We start from the raw sequence: 27,036 nt of genomic DNA on the forward strand, positions 1-27,036 counted from the left end.
GGAAAATAAAACAAAGTCAATAAATGTTATAATAATTATTTAATTCTACTCATTTTCATTTACAGTCTAGAATGGATTTCGATATCTGTCAGACAAATTGATAATTCTCACAAATAAATTGGTATTATCAATACAGGTTAAACACATCGCCTCGAATGGAGTATTAATGTTTTACACATTACAATTATTCAAATTTGACTTACAATAGAGCTTATTTATTATCTGTATCAGTGGAAGACTCAATTTTAGTATATAGCATAGATTTTCTTAGTAATATAAATAGACACTATATATTAGGTAATCACCAATAAAGCAATACATTCACTTAAGCACTTATAGTAAAACTAGATGTATGTATATTAGAGTACTATCCCAACAAATGGAATAACAATAGCGTGAAAACGTATTGGATTACTGGTGAGTATCGATTAATTTAGACGAAATGGGCTCATTACCTACACTTCGACATCAGCTTTTCAAGATCAAAGCTAAAAACATATTTATACGTAATTGCCAAATAAATTTAATTAGAAGTTTATCAACACATTTGCTGCGTTATTTCAATTTTACTAATGAAGTTCCTATGGTGAGTCCCATCAAAGATCTTTCAAAATTCGCTAATTCTTAATCCACAATGATAGGCCTATATCTACTAATTAACTTCTCAGATAAAAAATCTACAAAACTATCGCTCACGAAGGTTTTTGCCAGCAATCAAATAAATTTTGTCCACTGTCCCTGCATCGTCATGCGGAATACAAAATATACGTATTGCAGTTTTCTAATTTTATATGAATTTTGGGCATGACGATGGAGCGGTGACCGCTGTCCATAGCTTAACTGTGACACCTAGTCATTGTTAAACCGACAATTAAGTGAGAACGAGTCATTAACGGTTTTAAACTTCATCAAGTATTTAATTTTTTAAAAAGCCTCATTAAAGAATTATTAAACTTAACAGAAAAATTATCGAATATTCTAACTGTTTCTACTATTTACAAAATATATTAAGTTTCTACCTACAAACGTTATAGTTATTCACAGTTTATTTTTAACCAGTATTGTCGTTTTCTATTAAACCACCGTTGTTTATAATGCTCACATAGTATTGCGTGCGTTCACTGATATTTGACGAAATAATCAATATATTGATATGTTAATCTCTCAAGTTTCATCGGGACCAACTGATAGAAATGTGAATTTTCTTCGATACAGATCTACTGTTAAAAAAAACTACCGAGGGCATTAGGACGCGTCCGTTATGACATGCTTAGCGGCTAGAACTCACGCTTTAATTAACAACTTATTCAAGGGCCTTAACGGTTATTATTACGTATAAATACATAAAATTAAATCAGTTCTCAGTCACGAATCTTGGTATACTAAATTGTCCAACAGAAATGAATAGACCTTGCACAGATCACTTCAGACCTTTTATGGGCAAGACGAGATAATACTAAATTACACTAAAGCAGTATCGATCTATTTAATAAATATTAGGTATATTGCCTGCATTTGGTATTGTCGAGTCTTCGAATTAAAGGGGAATAAAGAAATAATGGCCGCCTTTTCTATTGGTAGGTACATACCAATTAGTAATGGAAACAGCTCGAAAATTACATGAATCATAACTCATCATTAGGTATCGGCAATGCATCCTTTTTATGTAAAATTGTCTCGTAATTTCCTCAAAGCATCGGTAAAAAGGGGCTGGCATACCGGGTTATTTATTTAAGTGTCCTATTAGAAGTCCTGGAGAACGAAAGACCAACAATAGATCAGCTAGATCAGAGAATAAATCACCCAGCCCAGGTACAGATCACTTGGATACTAGATGAAGAAAGCAGTTCTAGTTTCTGGCACTGAATATGCAGGACCAAATCCGGAAAATTCTTATATTAGGAAACTTCGACCTCTTATCAAGGAAGACGGACCAAGGAATTTTGGATCTAGAAGTTCAGTTCAGTGTCGAATTGTCTCAAGACGGAACTAAAAACGTGCAAGAAGCTTGGGGATATATTCCGGAAAGACTTAATTATACCGAAATGAAAGAAGATCATTCTGTATTTTTTTTTTGGAAATTTGGAGCTCGAAAGTTAGATACCGATGGTTTCGATTTGATTCTGACACCTCAGCCGTCCTGGCTAGTTCTGGTTATTCCTCCTCCTGGAGAAGCGCACCAACCTAAGCACCCTCCTTCGGGTCACAGAGGCAGAGAGGCGAGAGGCCAAGAGAAAGACCATCCGAGAATGGCTAACACGATGGACACGACTGGTGATCAAGGACCAGTAGACCAAGCGATTGATCCCTGACCTTAACTCATGGACGTCGTACAAACTTAAGCGCCTGAATTACTATCTACTACAGATGCTTAACGGACACTGCATTTTCCAGTGTTCATTATTCGGAAAGCAGCAAAATGTGCTAAAAAAATATGTGAACAACCCAACTCCAACATTCCTCATTAACGAGATGTTGAAATGCAAAATAAAGTGAAACCGCCGTAACGATTCCATTTCTGCGGTGGTTAAGAAAAAAAAGCGCATGGATCACTCAAGAGAAATATTAAAGTCGGGCCTAAAAGCAATTGACCACAAACTCCCCAAACACCTTGACCCTGAGATTTTATCCCTCAGCAACAGTTCCAGGTCGTTGCAGACTGCAGGGAAAGGAAACCCGAGATTTTTAGTGGATGTGCGCCCTGAGGAATCCCATACCATCCGGTCGCTAGAACATCAGACCGAGTGTCTTTCAAAGATTTTCCTTGAGGCAAAACAAAAAAAAAGTTCAGGTTTCATCGAAAATGAATTCCAGAGAAGAAAGCTAGACGCCAGTCGCTCACGTCCGAAAATCTGGAATGAAGATCCCGGCCATTTCAAACTGAAAATGAGATCGTGCAAGTCGGAAAGACGGGCCCCAGGTGTTCTAACTATGGCACCAAGGCCATACGATGAATTTAGATATACCGTGGGCGACAATTGATTACTCTCACCTATTGATTTGGTCTAATTTTCTTTATTTGTCAAATGTTTGTTTAGTAAGCTACAAATATGATTAGATTAAATATTTTAACAATATTCGTTCAACATTCCGTTTGATAGTTTCGAATTCTAGAGTTAGGAGAATTTTCCAAAGCAAATGCTATTAATCATACTGCGACGCTTAATTACTCTCATTAACTTTTTGAGGTCCTAGATGGCTATGTACGCAGAATAAACAATATCATATCACTTGACAACAGATTGACAGTTGATTGATAACAATTTACACATCGTAAAAGCTTTTGATATTAACATGGAACGAGGTAGAACTTTATATTTGGAAGAAAGAGGGCGCATTCAAGCATATCGACAGGAGAATTGTTGAAATGAAGAAATTGCAAGAAAAATCGGACGAAACTCATGGGTAATCAATGCTTATATAAAAGACATCATTAATTGTGACAGCGATCGGCGAGGACGCACCTCAACTGCAACAACACCAAAGAAACGGCGATTCTACGAATTGCGTCCGATTCTTCATCTACAGCTAGGCGAATTAGGAGTCGGAGTGAAAGTGACGCGTCCGTACAAACCATCCAAAGAATAATAAAGAAGTGCCCACATTTGAAAAGCAGAAATATACACAATAAAGCTTTACTTCTCGCGCGTCATCGGCAAGAACTTTCAAGAAGTTTTCACGCAATCACCATATCTGGATAGTGGAATGGAAAATAAGTGGTCTTCAGCGATGAAAAGAAGTTTAACCTGGATGGTTTCCAATATTACTTTCATGACATGAGAAAGGAAGAAAAAGTTTTGGCACGTCGTCACAGCCGGGCAGAGTCGGTAATGATTTAAGCGGCTATTTCAAGTTGAAGGAGAGTTGGTATAGAGTTTCTGGAAGGTCGGCAAATTGTTAAAAAATATTTGGAGTTGCTTCAAAGGCAGATTCATAGCATAAGAGTTTTATTTCCAGATCAAGAATGGATATTTCAACAAGACAATGCGCCAATTCACACCGCCCAAGTAATCCAAACATGGTTGACTGCCAATGATATTCCAGTTTTAGAATGGCCTGCTATTTCCCCTTTAAATATTATCGAAAACTTATGGGGTTAGTGGGTCAAACGCGTTTATACTGAAGGAAGACAGTTTAACAACAGAGAAGAATTAATGGCTGCCATTAAAGCCGCTCGCCATTCAATCTCAATGAACCTAACAGAAAATTATTCAATTCTTTACCTCATGGAATGTTAGCAGTCATTGAGAAACAGGGAGGACATACTAAATATTAAGATTAGCAATTAGATTTTGATACAAATTTCTGGCTTAATTCTAAAAGTGAAAGTAATTGTGTATCGCATTATCAATTTAAATTTTAGCTTAAAATATTATCGCACGTGTAAAGTTCGAAAGTGTTAAACGAAATGTTGAACAAATATTGTAAAAACATTTAATTTAATTATACAGGGTGTTTTAAAAAAAAAGGGTTCAGGAATGAAGGGTGTGATTCCTTGACCCATTCTAAGAAAAAAAATTTCCTATTAACATGGGTCCGCAAACGCACCGTTTTCGAGATACAGGGTATCAAAAAAAAAGATTTGCCGGAAAAAACATAATCAAAAACAGTTTTAATTTTTTTCCTTACTTAAAGAAAATGTTCTTCATATCCACCTGCCATTTATACACAGAATTTACTTCGTCCCCTAAAAGAAGCTCTTATTCTTTCGAACAACCCTGGATTTTGTCTAATTGTTTGGCAGTCATTTTTTATTCGCTGTTGTAATTTACCCACATTATTAATTGGCCTCGAATATGCCATTTGTTACCAGTTACTAAATAACATTTGCAACATTACATTTCCATTAACAAAAAGCAATAGCAACAACAACAAAGACAACAACACCGGTATTCTTTTTTTGACACCCTGTATCTCGAAAACGATGCGTTTGCGGACCCATGCTAATAGGAACTTTTTTGCTTAGAATGGGCCAAGGAATTATATCCTTCATTCCTGAACCCTTTTTTAACACCCTGTATAAGTAGCTTACTAAACAAAAATTTGACCATTAAAAAAAATTAGACCAAATAAATAGGTGAGAGTAATCAGATGTCGCACAAAGTGTTAAATTTACAAAAATCTGTGATAAGAACGAGGGTGAAGGGAGGAAACCTGCCTCATATTGAGACTTAACAGAGTCGGTTTTTTGGAATATTTTTAGGTTGAATGTGGCTTGACCCATGTGGTATTTTCGATCGTTAATTTCAGCCATTGAATTTCGCATTATTATAGCAATAAATGCAGGATTTTCAATTAGATAATAAATATCACTTCCCGTGAACGTAATCGTACCGCCTAGAAAGCAACGCCTAACTTATTTAGCCGCACATTTAAAACATCACGCACTGATACTTATCCGAATACATATCTTATGGTTTATTTATATTGTTGCATTTTGTAAAAAGGTACATACAAACAATAAGTATAAATATAAAAATTGCTAAAACTCTTTACGTTAGTATTATTGTCGCTCTCATTCATTTCCCTTCAAAAACGCATATTTTATCTTTCAAAAATACTGAACTTTCTAATCGATAGACGTCTCATTTTTCTCTAACAATAAATGGTTTCATATTTACACTTTTATTTTAATGAATGTATATTTAAACGTTGTCGTCTCTTAATGTCGGACTGGAATTTTTACATGAATTTTTATTGAGTGGATATGTGAACCAAAGATATGCACTTTTATTAGCTCGAATGACGCTTACTTTATAATATAAATCACACTTAATTCCTATTATGTATGTATAGAAACCCTGTTGATGTAAATCGCTCAAACGGTAGTTTATACCTAAGTTACTCATATTACACATACGGTCAAATCCATCACATCTCCAAATAAACTGGACCGAACGACATATCCAATCCGACATATCGAAGTTTGCGAATAAATGGCAAAGATGCCAAATTTGGTGTAAAGTGAAAGGAATTTTGTCAGTTTTATAAATTATATGAGCGTCTTAGTTCGACATCCAAATGTTGTCTGTGACTACTACTGTTACAAAAATCCCTACTTAATTGTACATGCCTAATGGTATTAACGATCACGAGTTAAATGCGAGTAAGCAATTCATTGCGCACAAAAACACCGAAATTTTTGCCATCATCAGCGTAGTTCCTTTGCCGCAGATCTTGATTTCGATTTCCTAAAATCAGAACAAATGCAGTCAAAAGGAAAACGAGTTTCAGAATTAGGCCGAAGAATGATGGAACTTCATGGCAGGGGCTTCAAATCAATATTTCAATCAGTTCAGAGTTAGAATGGTTAATAGAATGGTCGCAGTAATGACACTGATGATACACAAACCGAACCCAAAAGAAATTCAGATAAAGAGAACGCACTGAATCAACAATATTCTACGCTTGAAGTTGAGTTTATATCTGAAGTTAATTTGTCCTGGATCTCTGGAAACTCTACTGCCAGTGGATCATCATCAAGCTAATCCCAAGCAGACGCTATGGACTTGCCGCATTCAGTTAGTGATCAATCTAGCAAGGTCTGACAATATTATGGATCATGAACGACGTTTCGATCGTTGTAGCAGAAAAGCCGAAGAAACTGAATTTATTTTGAGTTCTTTTAACGAAAGATCCACAATTGTGGCACATGCTCCTGCATCTGTGCAGATCACTTCAGAAACTATCAGATCAATGTTCGAAAGAGTGTCATTGCCATTCCAAACAGTTAAACATTTTCAGTTGAGAAGGCATTAGGAACGAAGGGGGAAGACTTATGAAATCTATCAGAAGCACCATAAGCATGTAATAAGCATATAAGAGCTAGATCATCATAAGCTCTAATTGGCCAACATCTGAAGGTTTTCAGATTCAAGATTTGCAACTTACCTCTGGATGATAATTAATACACTTTGGGGGCTTTTTCCGATACAAATTAGCTCTCGGGCGGTGGATACAACCACTTGGCTCTTTGGACTCGTATGCCAACTCCTGAGGCATGATGCTTAGTTGCTTGCTTCCACATGGACAAAGAGTATCCACAGCCAAGAGAATCAGATTGCTATGCGGTATTTTTTGAACGCTAAAAGGTCTAGAAAAAAATTTCCAGGTTTAAAAACACGAATTAAGGTTGGAAGATTCGTACCTTTCACAACCAGTCACATGGCAATTGGTGAGCTTTCCTTTTAAAGGATTACTTTGGCCACTCGTGTTCAACCTTTCGGCTTGCAGAGCGTACAAATCGACCTTGCGATCGCACGGCCGAGTGCCCCATTGGCCCAAATCCACCCCATCAAGAGGATCTGACTCAAAGAGAGGTACAAAATCCACTGCCGGTGGAGCCTGTACTGGATTTTGCTCGTTTAATAGTAGATCATCCCCACTGTCGTAGTTCTCAAAATCATAATTCGAGTCCTCTGAAATCATGTCGGAAGTATTAAATGCTAGATGAGATGGAAATGATAGTTTGAGTTAGTTACCTTCTTCCTGGGAATATGCCAGCGCTGTGCCATAAGCCGTATTCAGTTTAGTCAGGAACATAAAGAGAGTGTGAATGACGAATTTGAACACGAGATTTATCGATGAATACGCTTCTAGTCCCACTGCACTACCACTGAAGGGATTCTTGCTGTTAGAGCAAGACCCTTGATAGTCGTAGACGGCAACCTTCTTGTAAATCCTATCTTGGACCAAGGAATCCATTATGGTTCCATCGATCTGACCGAAAAATCTACCCGTGTGTTCGTTGTTTTCAGAAATGATAATAAATCCATTATTGTCTAATACGTAGCAATCCAACTTGTCACTTGCGCAAGTCTTTTTACATGATGAAGTACACTGAAAAAATTATTTTCTCGCAACAGTAAGTGGAGATGAAGTACCTACCTTGGAAGTAATATTATGGAAATGGGCTGCTATGGAGGAATGCATGTACTGGACTCCTACAACAGCAGCTGGAGCTCTATGTCCTTTCGATTCAATAAACACTGCGTGTGTTGCAGTTAAAAGAACGCTATCTACAGGCGAGGATCCTGGAGGTCCATCAGCAAAGGGGACAGAAAACACGAAACTTTCTGGTTCCACTGCATGTTGGTCAACAGCTCGCTGGTACCAAGATTCATCAATGGCACGAGCGTTGTTCTGACCAAAGGGACTAAAATTGGACGGTGAGAATATTTTATGCAAGTTAGATAGAGTGAGCTTTCCATAGCTCGCGCTATCCAGAATCCATGGGAATAATCGGGGGAAAAATAAGATTTTCATTGGCTGTTAGAATCATATTAGAGCCATTCAGACCCGTAAACGTAACGAAACAAACTTACGGTTCATCAGGATGAGTATTTGTAAAATTAATCCATCTTAAGAGTCCACTTCTAGTGGCCACGAAGGAAGTGGTACTGCTAAAAATGTCGTATCCTTGGCTGCAAATAATACTGTATTAGCATGTGAGCTAAACGGGGAAAATGTTAATTTCGAAATTATCTCGAAAACGTAGTATAACACATAAAGTGCAAAATTATCTTAATGTACAATAACAAAATTATTACGAACGTCTTCATCAAATACACCCAGACACTAGTAGGGGTTAGGGGGCACATTTTGTACTCGATTTTATGAAATTCTATAAGGAGCGGCGAGGAAATTCAATTTTTGAAACAAAATTCATGTAAATTTCTTGGTTGCAATTAAACTCAACTTACCATATCCTGAATGCTAATTAGGTTAGATTTTCGAGACACATTGGAATATATACGGCAAAGATTTAGTTTTTTGCACGCACAAGGATCCTTTAATTCAGTTAAAAAATGTCATTGTAAACAATAGAAATGTTGTGAAAGCTCTTATCTCAAGAATACAATTGGAAATATCTTCCGGACATCTTCGTCCACAACTGCAGCAGACGTTATTAAGGGCTATGCAATAGCTAGCGCTCTAAGGCCCAGTTGTGTGCCCTAGGTGTAAACTAACTGAAGTTTCAGTTTCAGACATATCATTGTTTAGCTGGCAGAATCTTCAATTTTACCGAAGGTGGATTTTAAGCTAAAGTTATAAAACCAAAGAAGTTGATGGTGGAGGTCGGAGATTAAGAGCGTATAAAGTGCGAATAGCACGCACTACCAATCCAAATTGAGTCTCGTTTTTACTGTACATTCCGTTTACATATTTTTTGCAGAACTGGCCAATACTTTGTCTTTTTTCAATGCATCCATGGATGTCCTCTTGGTAAAACTTCCAGGGAATTGATCTATTACCTCTAACTCGGCTTACAAGCTTGTGCTTCTCATATGCGTCACGCTCCGATGTTCCCTCATAAAGAGCAAAAGATGAAATTGTAAAAATTTGAATACACCGAACTCTCCCGTTACAGAAAAGATCAAAAAACGAAAAATTACTTAGAATTTTAGAGAGTTTAGAATGCTTCGAGAGCATAGCACGCCTTTGATAGATAAATATTTCCATTTGCATTCACTTTTTGTTCAACATTTCTTATTGTTACACAATATGTTAATGGTAATTTAGGCAAGCACGATTCAACTCAAGGTTTTCGGGATATCATAATACTCAGGTGTACATTTAGTTCCCCAAAACTACCGTTCTTAACATATAATCAGAAATATATGGAATAAACATTTACTGACGACAAAATGCCAAATTACCACTTTTCAAAATCGTTACCAAATTCGTGATTATTCGTGATTATCTCGCAAAGAGCCACTACCTTGATCTGGTAACGATTTAGAGAAAGAACAATATATGGAAAATCGTTCGTGTTCAATTAAATTCTTTACCTTTGCAATTGTACCAAAAGTGTGCCTATAGGGCTAATGTGCAGAAAATTAATTAAAATTAAATGTGCAGATTAGTTGAATAACATCTTAAAAAATCTCAGAGCATGCTCCTTAGTACAAGCTGCAATCAATACTTACTGGTCATCCATTCGGGGCCTGTGCTTTTCTAAGCTTTCCGTAACCATAGCGTCCATCACCAATGACTGCACTAAAGTTTTATCACCTGCGCCAAGTTGAATTTTTCGCTATTATTCGAGGGGTTTTAGTTTTAACGGCACTTACAATAATATGCGTCTTTATCTTGCTTCATTGAGAAGTGATGGTGCTCTCGTTGTAAGGGTGAAGAACGCGGTCTTAAGGACATCCACTTCCAACCAGGTCTTCGGCTTCTAGAGAGGAAATGTAATACTCTTTCTTCTGCCGTTTTAAACCATTGTTCTCCCGATGTTCCACTGGTGTATTCGCAATATACCCTGTTAAACGTATTTTTTATTTATTTTTTTATGTATACCTAAGAAGTCTAATGAATTAAAAAATTCAGGATTCTAAAGCCTCAAAAACCTAATTAATAAATTATTTAATAAAACATGAAACGTTATGGGTTAGCTTACCAGTCAGGATGAACCCTCCAGTTGGTTCCTTTAAAATAGTCTGTGACTGGAAGAAGTTGAATATATGAAAATTAGGAATTCCTACTTGGTTTATTTTGCTATAATACTGATTATGGTCATCAAAAATTCGCTTGGACGAGCTTTCATTCAGCTCAACTTTCTCCTCGCTTTTTGTTAGGTGAATAAGCAAATTAAACGACCAAATTTCATGGGAAAAACTCCATTTACCGTTCTTCTGACTGTGCTTGATTTCCTGTTCGGCAGCCAACTCGTACATTCCATATCCTTCTGGAATAGCTAGACCTAATGAAAACGGTGTCCCTTCGATACTGTTATAGAAGTACTTATATCGTCTTGTTGTAACGCGTTTCTGGGATAACAATTAAAAAAAAAACAGTAGTGAGTGTTCCAACCCCAATGGAAACAGTTTCAAGCTTACCATGTCGTCATAGTGGATCTTCAACGTTAATTCAGTTTCCCCTTCTTTCTGATTGATCATATCTTGTCTCAGCTGTAAAAACATACTGATATCGTAATGAGCTTGAAAAATTTGAATTCACTCACATCAAGAAGTGCGCTATGATTCTCCCTAGGACCGTTTTCATTTTCAATAAGCTCCACTTCAGACAAGTCTACAGACAAATACTGAGGCTCTAGAGATTGCTCGTATTTCTCACTTGTCCTCTGAAATTTGAGTCGCTTTTAATTAAGAGCAGCTTAATTTGTGCAAACATTTTACCGGTGGCTTTAAGTTAGGGTGATACAAAATGTGCCCGTTATTGTTGACTATGAAGGAATAACCATTTACTCCCAGCTATAATAGAAATGTGTATAAAAAATCATTTTAAAATCCTTTTAAAGGTCTGGCCTACCTTGTATGGAGGCACAAGTTTCTTGATTTCATCGATAGAAACATCAGTACCAACAATCCCTAAGAGATTTGCTACTCGTACCTAAAACAGACGAAAGTCGTAGGAAGACTCCGATGGTTTCGCGTGTCAACTTACTGAATGATTTCTTCGATCAAACACCGGGGTGGAGACGGTTGTCATTAACTGTCCAATTTTGTCATCAGAAAAACTATCCGCCTAAAATAATTTAGCGCCAGTTATAGGCATTAATTCCACTAGCTTCCATAACATACCCTGCCACCCACATAAGCCGGTGTCCAGTGAATTGGATGATCATTCTGGTACATCACCATCGGCCTGGCCAGCACTTCGATGTAGTGTAGCACTCTGCTCCTTATAGACTCATAGTTCTCAATCCTGCTGTAGAAACCTGGAACACACCTCAACGCTCAAAAACTTCTTCAGGGTAAATCCTGAAACCTTGCCTCTGTTACTGCACGCCATGCGATGTAATTGACTTGCAGCCCCAGAATCCGACCCCATCAAGTAGGTAAACACCCGAACAGGCTTGTGAGGAAAGTTGTATTTATTAAACACAGAATCGTAGTCTAAAGGTGGTCCATCAGTGACCAACATTATGGCTTGGTTGCATTGACAACCTTGTCCTGAACGATTGTACTGCAGAGAGAGAGATTTAGATATGAATTGTCTAAACGATGAAAAACTGTAGAGTTTACCTTTTGTAGAAGGTCAAACCCTGCCGATAACGCCGAAGAAAGATTTGCTATGTTTTCCTGCTTAATTGTCCCTAAAGAGTCCTTCAACCACCTTATGTTCTCTTGGGTAGCCTGAAATGGGCAGAGTTGGAATTTGGAAGAAAATGTGAATTTCGCCTCCCTATACCTGCACTAACTGGTCCTTGAAGCATGGCAAAGTAACAAGCGTGGTATCAGAAAACTTCAGAATATTCACAAAATCGTTATCAGTCAATGTGTCTAAAATGGCCTCGACAGTTGCTCTGGCTAAATTAGCTCTGTGTCCAGCCATCGACCCAGAGGCGTCTAGGAGAATTGTCAGATCTTTCGGGGATGTAGCCGCCCCAATGTACCAGGAAGAAGACCGGAAATCGTAAGGACGCCTCACTGCTTGTGAGTCTTGTAAAGTGGACAAATCTTCCGGAGGCCAGGCTATCCCGGGGTACCTCCTCAGAAAACCGGTGGAGCTTCCAAAAAATTGCCAAGCTAACGAGGGGTCACCTTCGTAGTTGCTTACAAATAATGGATCTAAGTGGGCTGACCACTGAATTGCTCCTCCAACTTCTACATCTGGAATGTTTGCTTTTTAATAATAGTAATGTCCATTATAGCTGTGACTTCTTGCCTGTATCGTATACTCTCGAAGGAGTGAGGACGGTACTAAAGCTAACATTAACAGGAAGATGATCGAAATGTGGGTTCGGAGTGAGTACCAACTCTCGAGTGCCATCTGCAGGTCTACCATCCGGAGCAAATGCATTTAGACGTTCAGCATTGTAGTACCGAGGAGGTAAAACGGCATTATCCGACCGCCAAGCTAAGGCGGCTTGTTCTGCGGAATCCATTATTCGCTAAAACACGAATCGGTTGTTCGTTATCAGTCAAAAACTTGTGAAGTTCAATAGTATTTCCAAATTTGGCACTTAAAATCATCGAAAACCTTAACTAAGTATGTCTGCGTTTTAAAGATTGCGTACATTGAAGCCAAATCAATATATATTTTAAAAAAGAAAATTGTTCTTAAAACCCAAAAAAAAACTAAAGCAGCGAATTAAGTAAAGGAAAAAAGGCAAATAATAAACGTCAGTCCCTCAAGAGGGTTGTGCCACTTGTTTCGCGTGAAACGCAAACTTTTCCACCGGGGATGATAGGCTTCATTATAAGCTTGTTCAGTAATAAGCTATTTTACACGGAAATATTCCTCTATCCCGTATCATGAATTTTTTCTAACGAATCCTAAGGACTAGGTCTCGAAATACTCACCAAAACAGCACTTTTCTTGAAATCCATCATGTTTTTGACTTCCAGTGCCATTTCTCGGATTAAAATTAAGCCATCCTTTCTATTTACAGCTGTGTCTACATCACGATATTTCTAAAATTACAGTTAAAAAAGACTCATATATTTAGTACACATTTCAATCGCATGGTAATTCAAAAGAACATTGATGAGCTTTAGCAGGCCATTCCTGGCATTCTTTTAAGATGCAAATTTTCACATCTCTCGGGATACTTTCATTTTCTTCCATTTTTCTGTATTTCTGCCTCGATGATGGATCTGATTGACAGATCGTATAACGAAAATAAAATTGAGAAATAGTAATTTCGGTTTATCCTCTCTAAATTCAAGAAGACATTGAAGGTGATTTATTACCACCTTTGCTTTTTATTATTAAAAATTAAACGAAAATGTCTTAGTTTGCCGTACACACGTCTTCGTTTGAATTTCTTTAGTCCATTTCCATATTCCAGTAGGTCAGGAAATTTGTACGTTCACTCCACCTCCCCTAATCAGATTATTAGAATGATTAACAGATTCTTTTAAAATGAGTTTTGTTCACTATAAATATTCACAAATTAATATATTTCCTGTCAACTCGATGTAATCTAAGTACTTTGCATGAACGATATTTCACTGAGTTTATTATCCCCTTAAAGCTCCTTCGACTAATGGGATAGGTAATGTTTCCACTTATCCAATAAACTTTATTGCTTTAACGTAATTTTAAGCTTATGCGTTTTAGGAATATTGCTGTGCTTGCCAGTACACTCAGGATTTTGTCTCAATACATTCACTCCCTTTGGAGAGCTTAAAGGCTGAGTAGATGGGAATGGCCTAAGCAGTAAGTAAGAGATGGAAATAGAGACATCGGAAGAGTCTCGCTATACGAGGGCAGGAGTTCTTTGCAATTAAGTTTTTAAAATCTCTTTTGAACCTTTCTGTATGTAAAGTGATTAATTTTCCCTCAATTTCTACAGAAACCACTTCTTTTACCTCGACCTGTTTTCTTATATTGTTGTGTATGCTTTCCCAAGGGGATGTAGGAAAATTTGCATCACATTTCCCCTATTGGCACCAATTCAATTCTTGAGTTAAAACACAAAGCCAACAAATAGCAGCCCGCGTTATTTGTGTTAACACAAGAAGAAATCAGAAAAAAATCCACTAATTGTAAATATGTTTCATTTAGGAAGCTTAAAACGTAATACAGTGAATTCCGCCTATAACGTACATGGGATATAACGTACTTCCGGTTATTAAGTACGTATTTTATTGGTCCCGCCGAAATATTCTTGATTTTTTGCCGGTTATAACATATCATGTATAATATTAACTTCCTTTATAGTGTCGTTTATTTTCCCTTTATTTCGTTGCCAATTCCGGGTGTAAAGTACATTTGTACATTATAACCGAATGGTGGTCCCGTAGTTCCCCTAAGGCGCCGGGGATTACAATATCCGATGTCAATTCTGTGTACAAATGGCATTGTAGAACATCTTTAAGTAAGGAAAAAAACTGTTTTTGATTGTGTTTTTTTGACAAATCATTTTTTTGACATTCTGTATTTCGAAAACGGTGCGTTTGCGGACCTACGTTAATAGGATATTTTTTTCTCAGAAAGGGCCAAGGAATCACACCCTTTATTCCTGAATTTTCCTTTTTTTTAAACACCCTATATACATACGTACATATGTACTTTGTACATATGCATCAGCATTTTTTGTATTCATGTACATATGTATTACATTCAAAAGTTGATATGTACCTAAGTTACTATGTGTAATTGTATTTATTCGAACTTTTAACAAAATAAAGATGTATGTGCGTAACATACATTACATGTAAAAAATATTATTTTTTTTATTGTATTTCTTTATAGCGTACCTCTGGTTATAGAGTGCCCTATTTTTGCTCTCTAGAAAATACTTTATAAACGGAATCCACTGTAATTGTATTACTTACTCTATGGAGTTCGTTCATCTTCGTTTTCATTTTCCCATATTCCCATAAACCGACTCCAAATTGCAAGGCCCAATTTCGAACTCTAAAAGTAGTCAGTACTGGTTATCATCAGGTACTTACTCTCTTTTCAAATATTATTTAGATATAACCTAACAAGGCGCTTTTAAATTTCAATAAACACATGGAGGTTTTTTACCGTCACAGCGAAGTTACTTGCTACTCTCTTTAATCACCGATTACAGTTCGGTCAAGAAAAAGAGCGATTATTGTTATAATTACAACCCAGAAAAACTCGACTAATACCTATTTAATTTTTTAACAGTTGAAGGGAATTTACTTAGGAACAATCTAAGTTTTCATTATGTACAAATAATGAATGTGATCATTTTTCCTTCTAGGTGGGTGTGTAGATTTTAACACTTTGAAACAGCCTTGAGTTATGCCATTTTTCCTTTCAGATTTAATCTTTTATTTCTATAATTATTATGTAATATTTCTATCAAATTTCACTTTACCAACTATTTCTGCTCCTACTCATCTAAGTAAACTAACCTGAACTAACAATTCCATAAAATAAAATTAGTAGGTATCTTGTTCAAACTTCAGAGCACGAACGTGTAAGGTACAGTTATTACCTAAATTTGGAATGTAATTTACTTGATTACACCCTTCATGCCCGCTTGTTTGATTTTAGAAAATGATGTGAGTCATAATCTCTTAAGTTACGAAAACCCTTTGCCTTTTAGATTCAATCACTTATTTAAATTATTATGTAATATTTTTATCGAACTTGATTATTACAATTTTTTTTTATTCCTTAATATCCCAACTGCCCCATTGAAGTGGCGAAATAATAAGTTCGAATAAAAGTGAATAAGGGGGAAGCTAAAGACGGTATCACAAATTAACCGAAAATAATTCCTATTTTGAGGTATTTAATCAGCCCTACGTGAGTTTGGCATGCAGAAATAGAGGTGAAAACATCCGGTGTTACATAACTGCCCTAAGGTATAAGCGCGGCAAGGAAAAATTGGCACCCGTCAAACTTACTCGTTGTGCGGAATTTCCTCGTCTTGTTCAAGGGCCGCTGGCCCAACTAGGGCGAGCAAAATAATTACAAGTAGAACCATATTACACTTGTCACATTGACGCGGTCGGTTAGTAAGACACGAAATGCACACAATTTTCACTATCCACAGTCATTTTTAGAGAATTTGCGGGTAACTTTTACATAGTAAAATTTAAGTGGTGGATAGTAAGAGGAAGGGGCTATTTTTGCTTTGCCTGGCGCGTAGTACACACCCGACGCGCCGACGCAGAAAGCGCACCCTCAACATTTGAAGTCGATATTACCGCGGCCGCGCTCGGGTCATATGCCCCTGTTTCGTCCCTTTACCTACATACACCTTGCACTTGCACTCCTCGACAGCCCTTTATATTTCATCCCTTGCACTGAGGTGTGGTCGTATCCCCTCGATCCTCCACTAAAATCATTTTCGCTGGACAAACACTTTTCAAATCAAAACAACTTCGATTAGATACTAAAAAGCATTTTTTTCTTACGCTGCCTATGTTGTAACATTTTTCCCTCGACTGAAGGACGTGCAAGGTTTTAGGCAATACCCTGTATTAGCACACGCATGTACTACGAAGCGACCTGCTACTGCCAGTCGTAAAGAGGAAACTCTGTTCAATTAAAAATTTCAATGAACACCTAAATCAGTGGTTCACGAATTATTTGATTTTTGTCTAAAATTTCACCTTTTCCGTTTTAGTTGTGGAGTATACATTGATAATATGCCCTCCCTTTTCAGGACCCCCTGTATATTCTCCAACTTATCAACATTGAAACCTTGAAGCGCATGCTCAGAGACAGAGCTCGTCTTGAATATCGTACATCGGAGAAATGACCGAAATCACGTCTGCATACCGCTAAGTACCATTAAACCAACACAGGTCAATGGGTTGGGTGTTATATCTTGTCAAATGGATTAAAAAATGACATCGAGATATCCCATTCGAGTGTTCGAAAATTAATTTAAAATTACGAATGATTAATTCTATAAGTGTAGTAGAGATAAAAATGTGGCACAAGACTTTACGTTCAGCGGGCACAAGGTTACGTGCATAGTATTTGTTGTTTCTGCAGTCCAAATTCCACTCATAACACATAATTCCCTTACTGAAAAGCAGCTAAACATGAAAGAACGAACCCCCTTGTATAATACAACGTAGGCAGCTATTTTCGTCTCGAAATACCTACCGTCTATTATTTAAGGGTTTCCATGAAGTTTGCCTTCAGATAAGTTGTCTCTATAGCAAAAAGCCCTACTGGCGGAATACTGCAAAATGCATCTTTGCATTGGAAATAAAAGAGGAATCTCAATCGAATCTCTCATTTTCAAGTACTTATATCTGTTTGTTATGTGGAGTGTTACTATTCGTGAAACTAGCTTGATAGTTTTGTGTAAGAAATTAAGACAATAGAAAAACTTAAGTGAAATCAGTATTCAAAAACTTGACGACTTTCAGGTGCTTATTTCAGTATTTTCAAGACAATTTTACTTTGACTTTAATCGTCCTTAGGTTCTCACTCAGTATATAAGTATAAACATATGAATAGACAACGCTCACATTACGATGAGCTTCTGACTACATTTATTATTTTTTATGATTCCTATATATATAACGGGAATCTCTGAGAAGTGCTTCACCCCTATTAATTTGTCTGTTTTCCGACCGATTCAAAAGTAAACTTTTGTTACTAAGAATAAAACTGTAAATTTTTTTGCCAAGCCCAAAGACTTTCTGGACAATATGGCGAAAAAAACATAGAACTTTTAACTGCAATTAACATATATTAGGTTTCCCAAGGGAATTATCAATGAATCTCAACGATACATAGCCATTACTAATGCAATTAATAATAGCAGCTTAAGGTACTGTTCCTAGAGGTCGTTGTTATGATACGGCTGGTCATTTATTATGGTTGATATGAACTCAACGCGCGATTTTTCCGTGTACTGAGATTCATACAGAATTAACTTCTGAATAAGAAAGTTGCAAATCTAGTGAAAGATTTAAAATCATGTCCCAGATATTTTGAAAATCTCATTTTCTGAAAATCAGCAATCGGGTTAGTAATAAATGAAATATCAAATACGCAATTCAATTTATATTAAAAAAATTCAGACATATTAGGATGTGATTCTTCAATCTAATGTTAAGTAAATACAGATATTTTATTATATTTGTTTTGTCGGCAAATTCGAACCTGCGGTCACTGGGCACTGAACCCAATACAGACCCGCGCAACAGTTATTGGTTTGGTGAGACTGAAATATTAAAATTCGTCACCTTCATCTTAATATCATATCAAATGCTAACACAAAATCACAGTATATCTTTGCAATTACATATAATTAAAACTGCCAAATACAATTCCCTTGATTTGAGAATTCGATGACAGTCCTTAGAGATAATTTTCTAATAATAAATTAAATATTATTACTGAATTTAATAAACTAAATTGATTATTGCGGAGATTCCTATATTCATGGCGAAGGTCAAAACTATTAAAGACTTTAGAAAAGAAAGTAGGGAGAGAACTTTAAGTCAATAATATCTTTTAACTAAAATAAATATATAAATTAAATTGAACTAATTCGTGAATTTTTCATAAACTAACATGACTAGACATATATTGGGAGTGACGTGTAATAGATATGGCGCTAGTCCCTTGTAGAATCCCTTGGGTCCTTCATATTTCCATGTCTTTTGTACACAATCCCAAGTTCCTTTGTAATGGTGATGCTGATCTTGCAAGCGAGTTCTCAAAACTTGATATGGATAAGTCGAGGCGGCAGCAATCAATTTACTTATGGCTGCAAATCCTAGATATTCTCCAGTAGCCTAAAAAATAAAACACACTTTCTAATTTTCACGTAAAAGCAGCAATTGCACATAGTAATAGTTTCTGAGGAACAAATAGCAGAATTATTTAAAATCCCAGTCTAAAAAAATGGTTGATGATAATTATTACTTTTTTCAGATGTAGATGTCTATCCATGAAAATATCCATGGAATCGTCAGAGACTTGACGGATTGTGTTCGAATGCTAAACGGAATTTGGTCAATAATTTGAAGCCAGCTTGACGAGAAAGGGAGCGTCCGGATATGAACTAAATAATGAGGTCATACAGCCTTTATAGTAGATAGTTACTGAACTGCTGTGAATTTAAAGGCGGTTGCGACTTTGTAGCAAAAGAGTATTTAACGGTAATGTATGTATAGCGCGCCAAATATGGAAATTCGGCGCATATTTATAATCTTGATCCTTTGTTTGTTTTGCGTTGCACATAACACTGAATCGGTCTAAATAAATAAATCTCTCTAGTTTTCTATGTAAGTCCAAAACCTTACATGAAACCAAAGGACAATGTTGTTGGTTATGTTTGATTTTATTTCAAGCTGTTTTTTTTTTCGTTTGTGGAGATTTACCTCTTTAGCTACCTAGTAGCAATTAAAGCAAAAGGAATCTACATAATTCCTGTGTATATTTTTGGTGAAATTTATATTGGGTCAGAGGGATCAGAAACCTGTTGATTCTACTATGCAACAAAGTAGAATATACAATATATACAATAAAAACAGAACTTTGCATTCAGATAATTAAATTTTCACTTACTAATTTATTATCATAGGGTAACATCCTAGATCTATTGTAAAAAGACTTCATTTCTTCATAAGTCATGAACTGAATAGCTCCATGCACTACTCCAAACATTCCAGGAACAAAACCCTACAAATAGCACATGAGGAAACTCCAAATCCTCTACTTATATTCATGTTTCTGTCGTGGCATACACCAAGCAGGACAGACTGACCCTATAAAGCCCTCTAATTCCTTCGGTCTGATAAATTTTCACTAGGGCATCTGCCATTCCATTGTACCAAACAGTGGTATCTGGAGAAACAGCACCACTGATTCCATATTGCAAACATAAACGAGTCTTTACAACCCATATTGGATTTGTCACCAATAAGGTTAATACTCCTGCCTCAGCAGCTGCCAACATGTGCCATTTGGGACCTAAGGGGCAGTGACTGTCCCCTTTTTGAATCCAATTTTTAATGGAGTTGTAACTAAAAAGAGATTTGAAAGCTTTGGTGAAATATTTAAGACTACTTACGTAAGTAGGAAGAGACTTTTTTTGTGGCTTTTAGCCTAATTTGATGAATCAAAAGTATTGTATGTAATGTCATTCATTAAACAAGCAATACGATACTTACAAGAGAAAATAGAAACCCCAAGCACTACCTGAACCCCACACATTAGGAGCCACTCCTCTATATAAACCTTTGAACCCTTCTTGCCTCACAACAGTGTAAAAGGCGCTGGACAAGCTGGTGTATTGTGGAACGGTGGTTCTCCCATCACTGACTGAAAACAAAGAGAGTATTTTACGTTAAAGGAAACATTACTGTAGGCTTCTTCACAAACTGGTGTACCTTCTATTGATATAAGTATTTGGGAATGCACTCACCTGAGAAACGAATTTTCATAAGATCTAAGGGATGTAAAATCAAAGTTGATATAGCTCCTCCTGATATCCCAGCAAGGAGATGCTGATATTTAACATGACTGAGAATAGAAAGGTTACCATTTCCGTTCGAGTGGTTCTTCATGCTTGTTGCAGAATTTGTCAGCTGTTGACTGGAACTATTGTTTGATTCAATATGGAATGGTACATCAACATTGTCTTTTACTTTCACTACTGTAGACATGCAAGCCGTGTTTTGATGATTCTTGGTGGATTCCACGCTAAAGGTTATGTAATTTTGATAATAGGTGCACCATTCTGAACAAACGTATATTGCAGTTAACTCATGAGCTTCTTAGAAATAATCTTATTACGGCTTAAATTTGATTTATCTTTGAGCAGAATTTGGGGATACTAAACCCTAAACTAATTCTTTTTTGAACCATTGTCCGGAACAAAGCTGGGAACTAACCCAAAACCTGAATCATCTAGAAACGTAATCATTTCACTCCAAAGTTTTCTATTCCACCACCACCAAAACATCTAAATATATTCATGTCTTTCTATGCAATGCGAACGCGACTGAGAAAGAGCTAATAGAATCACATAGTCTGATTTATCATTTATCACTAAAACGAATCAGATTGACAGTTAGTGTGATTTACTAATGACAGATCAAATGTCAATTTGATAACGTTCCGCCAAGACGTGTAATTAGAATCATAACCTGCCCGATATGAACTACTAGTGTTCGAAAAATTTTAAATTGGCAAAAAGTTAGGTTAGGTAGCCTGAAACAGCCCCTTTTAAATTATTTTCCTCCAGACAGCGGTATAAAACTTAATTTTTCCCATATAAAAACAAGTAGCATTTTCTCTTGCATCAAAGAAAAGTGACCACCATTCCAATCACATTTACCCTGGTAAAGTTTCTTAAGAATGCAACAAGAATTGCATCTACGGTTATTTTTCAATTCATTTATCCGGGACAGCGCGTACGCAGTCCCGACTACCAAAAATTACGCGCCCGAGTTATCCGCATTAGGGATAATCGCAGGGGTCAGCCCAACCGTGGTGCAATGGAAGGGCCTCACCCTGGGGGAACCGCCTTATTGATCACGGTAACCCCTACGCCAGGTAAGTATGCTTAAAGCTGTTCAGACCAATTCATGTCTAGCCGCCTCTGTCTTTTTTCGTAGCATTATTTTAGAACACTGCCATCTGTTGGAGTATTTTCAGGTTTCAATATGGCTTCAAGTTTAAATCGATATCGGCCAGACTACACTCAATATTTATGTCTGAAAAAAGTTGGAAGAATGGATTTCCGAATTTCTGCAATAAAGCCGAGATAATAAACTCGGGTGAGCAATAAACCCGCGGAATCGTCAAAGATTAATATTTAACAGTTGATAATAGTTTACTGTTAGTAAATAAAATCTGGAATTTTCCGAGTACAATACCCGTCGTAGATGGGCCATAGCTTAACTCTCAATATCTGGTGTTTGCAAGAACTACAAATTGGTAACCTTAAAATCAAAGGCTGACAAAGGATAGGCTCCGGGATCATACAAACTTATTTAGCCCAAGTTTTTCACTACAAAGTGACAAAGGCAAGATAATTGGTCAGGATTTGGACTAACCGACAATGAAGAATTCCAACCGCCTTGGAATTTAATGGTCAACCTTCTCCATTGGGGATGTCCAAGATGTTGGGACAGGGAAGATTGATGAGACCAGGTCATCAATTCCTTCTGTGATTTTTCGGAGAAATTTCCAAGTTACTCCTGTCAAGTTATCTGATAGCACTGTACATTAGTGTACCATTGCATATTACAAGCATATACAAGCCATGTATATTCATCACTCAAGGAACTCAAGTTCTTTCAACACAATCAAGCTAGTTATTCTTGGAAACACCATCGACTAGATATCTTTTAAAACATCGACTAAGTAGTTTGTCCTACGTGCTTTTATTGAAACTACGAATTAAAATATTTAGGAAATCAAGTATGAAATCAGTTTCTGGCAAAAACGAGTATTCTTCGGTATTAACAATAAAACCCAGCCGCGGAAGCAATGCCGCTAAGTGTTAGAACAGTGCCCTGGAGAAGTGCAATCGATGTCTGCTTTCGACTTCACAATTGTGCAAGAAATTTCTTGAAAATGTTTTACAATTGTATAAAGCCGCCGAATGAATAAAATTGTCTAAAAGTTGGTTAAATAAAATTCTTGCTAAATAGCTAGAAATTAATACTTATAACGATATTGATTTTTTACTATCGCTTCAACGATTTATAAAAAATCGTAAATACGCATTTCATATTCTTAAAAACGAGAACGGAACTCGACACCGACAAGGAGACAGTACTACCCCCGTTAGGTTACAACCACTCAGACTGCCTCGTCTCCATTACCAACGCAAACGAAGGTTGAACGATCATCGAAGTCCACCGATTCACCCAAAATTAGGATATATCGGAGACATATCTCACGCTCAGGAAACGAGACTACGTCTCATCCTCATGGTTGCGATAACTCTACTTTAGAGTAGAGAGTATGCGAAGATATACTACAGAAATGATCCTGTGAAGTATGATCTTAAATTTGCCCAGCAAAAGTGACAATATGAAGTCCTTAAATCTTTGACCGTCAGGCGATTATATCTACTAGCGACATCTCTCAGCCTACCGAGCACTAATTTCATTTGAGTCATTTCGTGTAGGAAATCCACACTAGATTTATTAATAAATGTTTTCTATATTTGTAATAATGTAAAAATAATTAGAACTATATTTCTGCTTGGTCCAGAAATTTTTGAGAGGTGAATTGCTTCTGAAATCACATTGAGATAAATATTATTTCAAATCTGCAATATGAAATCCTATGAAATGAAAAGATAATGTACAGTGGCTACAAAAAGTATTCGTACACCTTGAGATTTATCAGTATAATTGATATAACAAATCTTAATGATAGTTCATTTAATTAAATACTTTATTAAGGTTACCACTACATTTCTTTATTAGAATATTAAAATAAGACGAAAAACAATGAGTATTTTAGCATTAGATAAAAATTTATTGAAAAATCAAAATCTGAAGCCAAAAAAGTATTCGTACATCTACTATTATAGGAAAACCGTAATAAATTAATAAATAAGAATATATTTATCAATACTTTGTTGAATACTCTGGGATCGATAATTCTGCAACCATTGTGGCATTGAACCAAATTTTCAGTAACTTCCTAAGAAATTCTTACGGAAAAATTTTTCGCAAGGCTTCTTTGCTCGTTATATCATGTTTTTTAATTTCTTTCTCTAAGTATGATCACAAGTACTCAATAGAATTGAGGTCTGGGAATTGTGGAGGCGTTTCTGTGAGAAACGTTATATGGTAGCCATTCTTGAATAAGTCTAGAGGAATGCTTGGGGTTGTTTTGTTGGAGCCAATAAATGTGTGAATTCTTAATTTAATGACATTGCTCCAGATTTTCATTTAAAACATCTCAGTACATAAACCTGTCTATGGTTTTATCAATAAAATGAAGGTTTCCAACACCTAGAGACATACAACCCCAAACCATTTGACTTCCGTCACCATGTTTCACAGTGGGTTTTAGATGCTGTTTTTTTAAAGATTCTCCTGATTTTCTCTACATGTCAGATGTCCGTCTGATCCAAAAATATTAAATTTTGATTCATCGGAAAAGATTACTCTACACCAGAATCCTATTGATTTATTCAAGTGCTCCTTTGCAAATTGAACTCTCTTCTTGCGATTGGTTTTATTAATCCAAGGTTTTTTTCTGTCTACTCTGCCATGAAATCCAGTTTTTTTAGAACATTTCTAAGTTTGGGCAGATACTCGAGTCAGTAGCTTTTTCAAGATCCGATGCGAGTTTAGCAGTAGTAATTGAAGGGTTTTCTTTTACTTTACGGATAATAAAATTGCGATACTGGTTTTTTATCTTTATTGGTCTTCCTGTACGGACAGTTGATAGAACCTTTTCCGTATACGTAAATTTGTTTATAACGTACTGAACGGTGCTATGAGTTTTCTTTGCACTTTTAGCAATTTGACGTAACGATTTTCCTTCTTTATGGAAGTCTACAATTAGATTACGCATATTAAGACTTAATTCGAACACTTCGAGGCATATTTATAGTTACGAGTTAAATTATTTAAAACTTACTAGCAACAGACTATTAATGCAGAAATCTAATACTTCAAGCTAGTAAAAAATGGCAAAAATATATATTTTATCTTGTACGAATATTTTTTTATCGAGCGTTTTTGATGTTCATTCAAAAAAATTTATAAACTTAGTGAAATTTAAAATACTGTATTGATATGAAATTTTACTATAATAGTTAGAACGGATAATTTTATAAAACGCATTTTCAAATACTTTAAGGAACAAAATATTTACTATTTATTAGTCAAATATACTTTTTGTAACCACTGTACATATATTTCGAAGTTTGGATTTGAGGTGAAAGAGAGATTTAAAAAAAGATTGGCACAAAATATGAGCTTTTGATTTACTAAAATTTATAAAGGCTAAAGGTTAGTGGAATTGTCCAAAAATAGTCCTACACGTCTCTAAGCTATGTCCAATTTATATTACTCAGGGCCAGGGCTAAAATCAAATGCCTATCATTCCTTACGAGAATTCTTGGCAATGCGTGCCGAGTCAATTTTCGAACAGAGCTTATAAATAATAATTAAAATATAAACTAACACTGCGCAGTTTCCAAGTATAGGTATACAGAATGATGCAAGTGTATGGAATAAATTCATTTAAAATTCAGCGCTACCCCATAGCTACAGGTAGGTTGCACTCGATAATAATTTACATCAGTCGACGATCCTTAGAATGCTAAAAAACTAAAAATGGCATTTATACAAAGTGCATCTGGTCTAAGAGCTGTTTTAGTTACTGATATGTTTAGACGTAAATTTCTCGATAACTGTTGGTGTAGGACATGATACATAAAACATACTTAGAATTCGATGAAAAATCCGAAAATGAAATAAAAATAGGGGTTTTCATTTGAAAAAATGAAGTTGATGGTCATAACTCATTTTTAGGCCACCTTGTATACATGACTACTCTCAGAAAAACCGCAAGAAAAAATAAAAATCCACGTATCCGAGCGTTTTTCCAAAAATTACACCGCTGAATTTTAAATCAATTTATTCCATACATTTGCATCATACTGTATATGTATATTAGGATAGGGAGCACATATCTATCATAAGATAATCTAAATCACCATTTGAAACAAAAGTTCTATGAAAATCGAACACGACACAGTATTAGAGCCAAAGGACATAATTACTTTGTCATAAATTCCAAAAATGTTCTTGTGAAAAACCGCGGTTGTTTAGAAACGTACGTTTCCGTAATAAAACAATAAATAAATGATAAAAAATCTTTTATTCCAAAAAATGTTGTGTCGTCACGTTAGCATAGAAAATTTTAGCCATTAAATAACGGTATATGTATAAGGCATAACTTGTATCGAGTTCCACGTACATATTATATTTATCAATTATTTTCCTAATTTTCATAATTATTGCCACAATTTAGTATATTCTAATATACTAAAATCTGATCATTTTTTTGTCTTAAAAATGATTTGCATATTATATTTTATAGAAAATTTAATTCCCGCAAACACAAGTTCTAGAATTTGTGCATGACGAAGATTCACTTAAAATTATATGGTAAAATTCATTCGCCATACAATCAAGAAATGTTCTTTTCCCCCATAAATACTCTGAGTAGTAATCGATTGGCTCCATTTTAAATATACCTTTATGTAATTTATAGATAATGTTAATGTATGTCATATATTGTAATGTGTTCATTTAATTTTACGTAATACATTTCGCTTTGAGAAAAGATGCATGTAGTGAATATAAATAATATAAAACGTATGTGAACCAGCAGTTGAAAATAGATTTTTCGTTATTTCTTAATGCTAGATGCATTTAGCTCATTATATCACTGCACACTTATTATAGAATATTAAGAATTATAGTTGAGAAATAATGTATTTTCCCTTGTAAAGATTTATTTATGTTTAACGCGAGATCTGACGAGAATGAATGCTTTTGATTGGACAATTGGTATAGGACAGGGGTTGGGTCAACTCCACTAGATGGAGCCACCAGTATAGGCTTTTTGCGTCGTCACATTACGTTGAAGCTCCTTTAGTAAATTTTAAATTTAAAT

General features: G+C 35.8%; 2 protein-coding genes and 2 non-coding genes across 6 annotated transcripts; all 4 read right to left on the reverse strand.

Annotated features, from left to right (window-relative positions):
* Positions 1–20: 20 nt before the first annotated feature.
* Positions 21–16,624, reverse strand: stol (stolid). Its single transcript, XM_066392180.1, has 24 exons — positions 16,302–16,624; positions 15,252–15,333; positions 13,272–13,382; positions 12,634–12,859; positions 12,157–12,578; positions 11,991–12,101; positions 11,739–11,931; positions 11,547–11,683; positions 11,410–11,490; positions 11,275–11,355; positions 11,142–11,216; positions 10,967–11,086; positions 10,842–10,913; positions 10,631–10,772; positions 10,403–10,448; positions 10,074–10,264; positions 9,930–10,014; positions 9,792–9,824; positions 8,325–8,423; positions 7,888–8,155; positions 7,482–7,839; positions 7,148–7,418; positions 6,892–7,093; positions 21–6,191 (listed from the first exon to the last, which is right to left on the reverse strand). The coding sequence occupies exons 1-24, from the start codon at positions 16,379–16,381 to the stop codon at positions 6,090–6,092; spliced, it is 3,588 nt and encodes a 1,195-aa protein (XP_066248277.1). The 5' UTR covers positions 16,382–16,624; the 3' UTR covers positions 21–6,089.
* Positions 16,625–18,411: 1,787 nt separating this feature from the next.
* On the reverse strand, positions 18,412–21,299 carry LOC136410394 (solute carrier family 25 member 32). 3 transcript variants are annotated; one of them, XM_066392533.1, is made up of 6 exons: positions 21,021–21,298; positions 20,798–20,967; positions 20,544–20,694; positions 20,138–20,396; positions 19,939–20,052; positions 18,412–19,163 (listed from the first exon to the last, which is right to left on the reverse strand). In XM_066392533.1, exons 2-6 carry the CDS (start codon positions 20,937–20,939, stop codon positions 18,912–18,914), a joined length of 918 nt encoding a protein of 305 aa, XP_066248630.1. In that variant the 5' UTR covers positions 20,940–20,967; positions 21,021–21,298; the 3' UTR covers positions 18,412–18,911. The 3 variants fall into 3 exon arrangements, with proteins under 3 accessions (XP_066248630.1, XP_066248629.1, XP_066248628.1); XM_066392532.1 differs by having other exon boundaries at positions 20,798–20,973; XM_066392531.1 differs by having other exon boundaries at positions 20,798–21,299.
* A 477-nt stretch (positions 21,300–21,776) lies between these two features.
* On the reverse strand, positions 21,777–21,938 carry LOC136410631 (U1 spliceosomal RNA). Its single transcript, XR_010752264.1, has one exon. It is a non-coding gene; the product is annotated as a U1 spliceosomal RNA (small nuclear RNA).
* Positions 21,939–23,179: 1,241 nt separating this feature from the next.
* On the reverse strand, positions 23,180–23,393 carry LOC136410642 (small nucleolar RNA U3). The gene has a single exon (XR_010752275.1). It is a non-coding gene; the product is annotated as a small nucleolar RNA U3 (small nucleolar RNA).
* Positions 23,394–27,036: the final 3,643 nt, after the last annotated feature.

The sequence above is a fragment of the Euwallacea similis genome, chromosome 8, assembly GCF_039881205.1.
Source record: "Euwallacea similis isolate ESF13 chromosome 8, ESF131.1, whole genome shotgun sequence".
NCBI classification, from domain to species: domain Eukaryota; kingdom Metazoa; phylum Arthropoda; class Insecta; order Coleoptera; family Curculionidae; genus Euwallacea; species Euwallacea similis.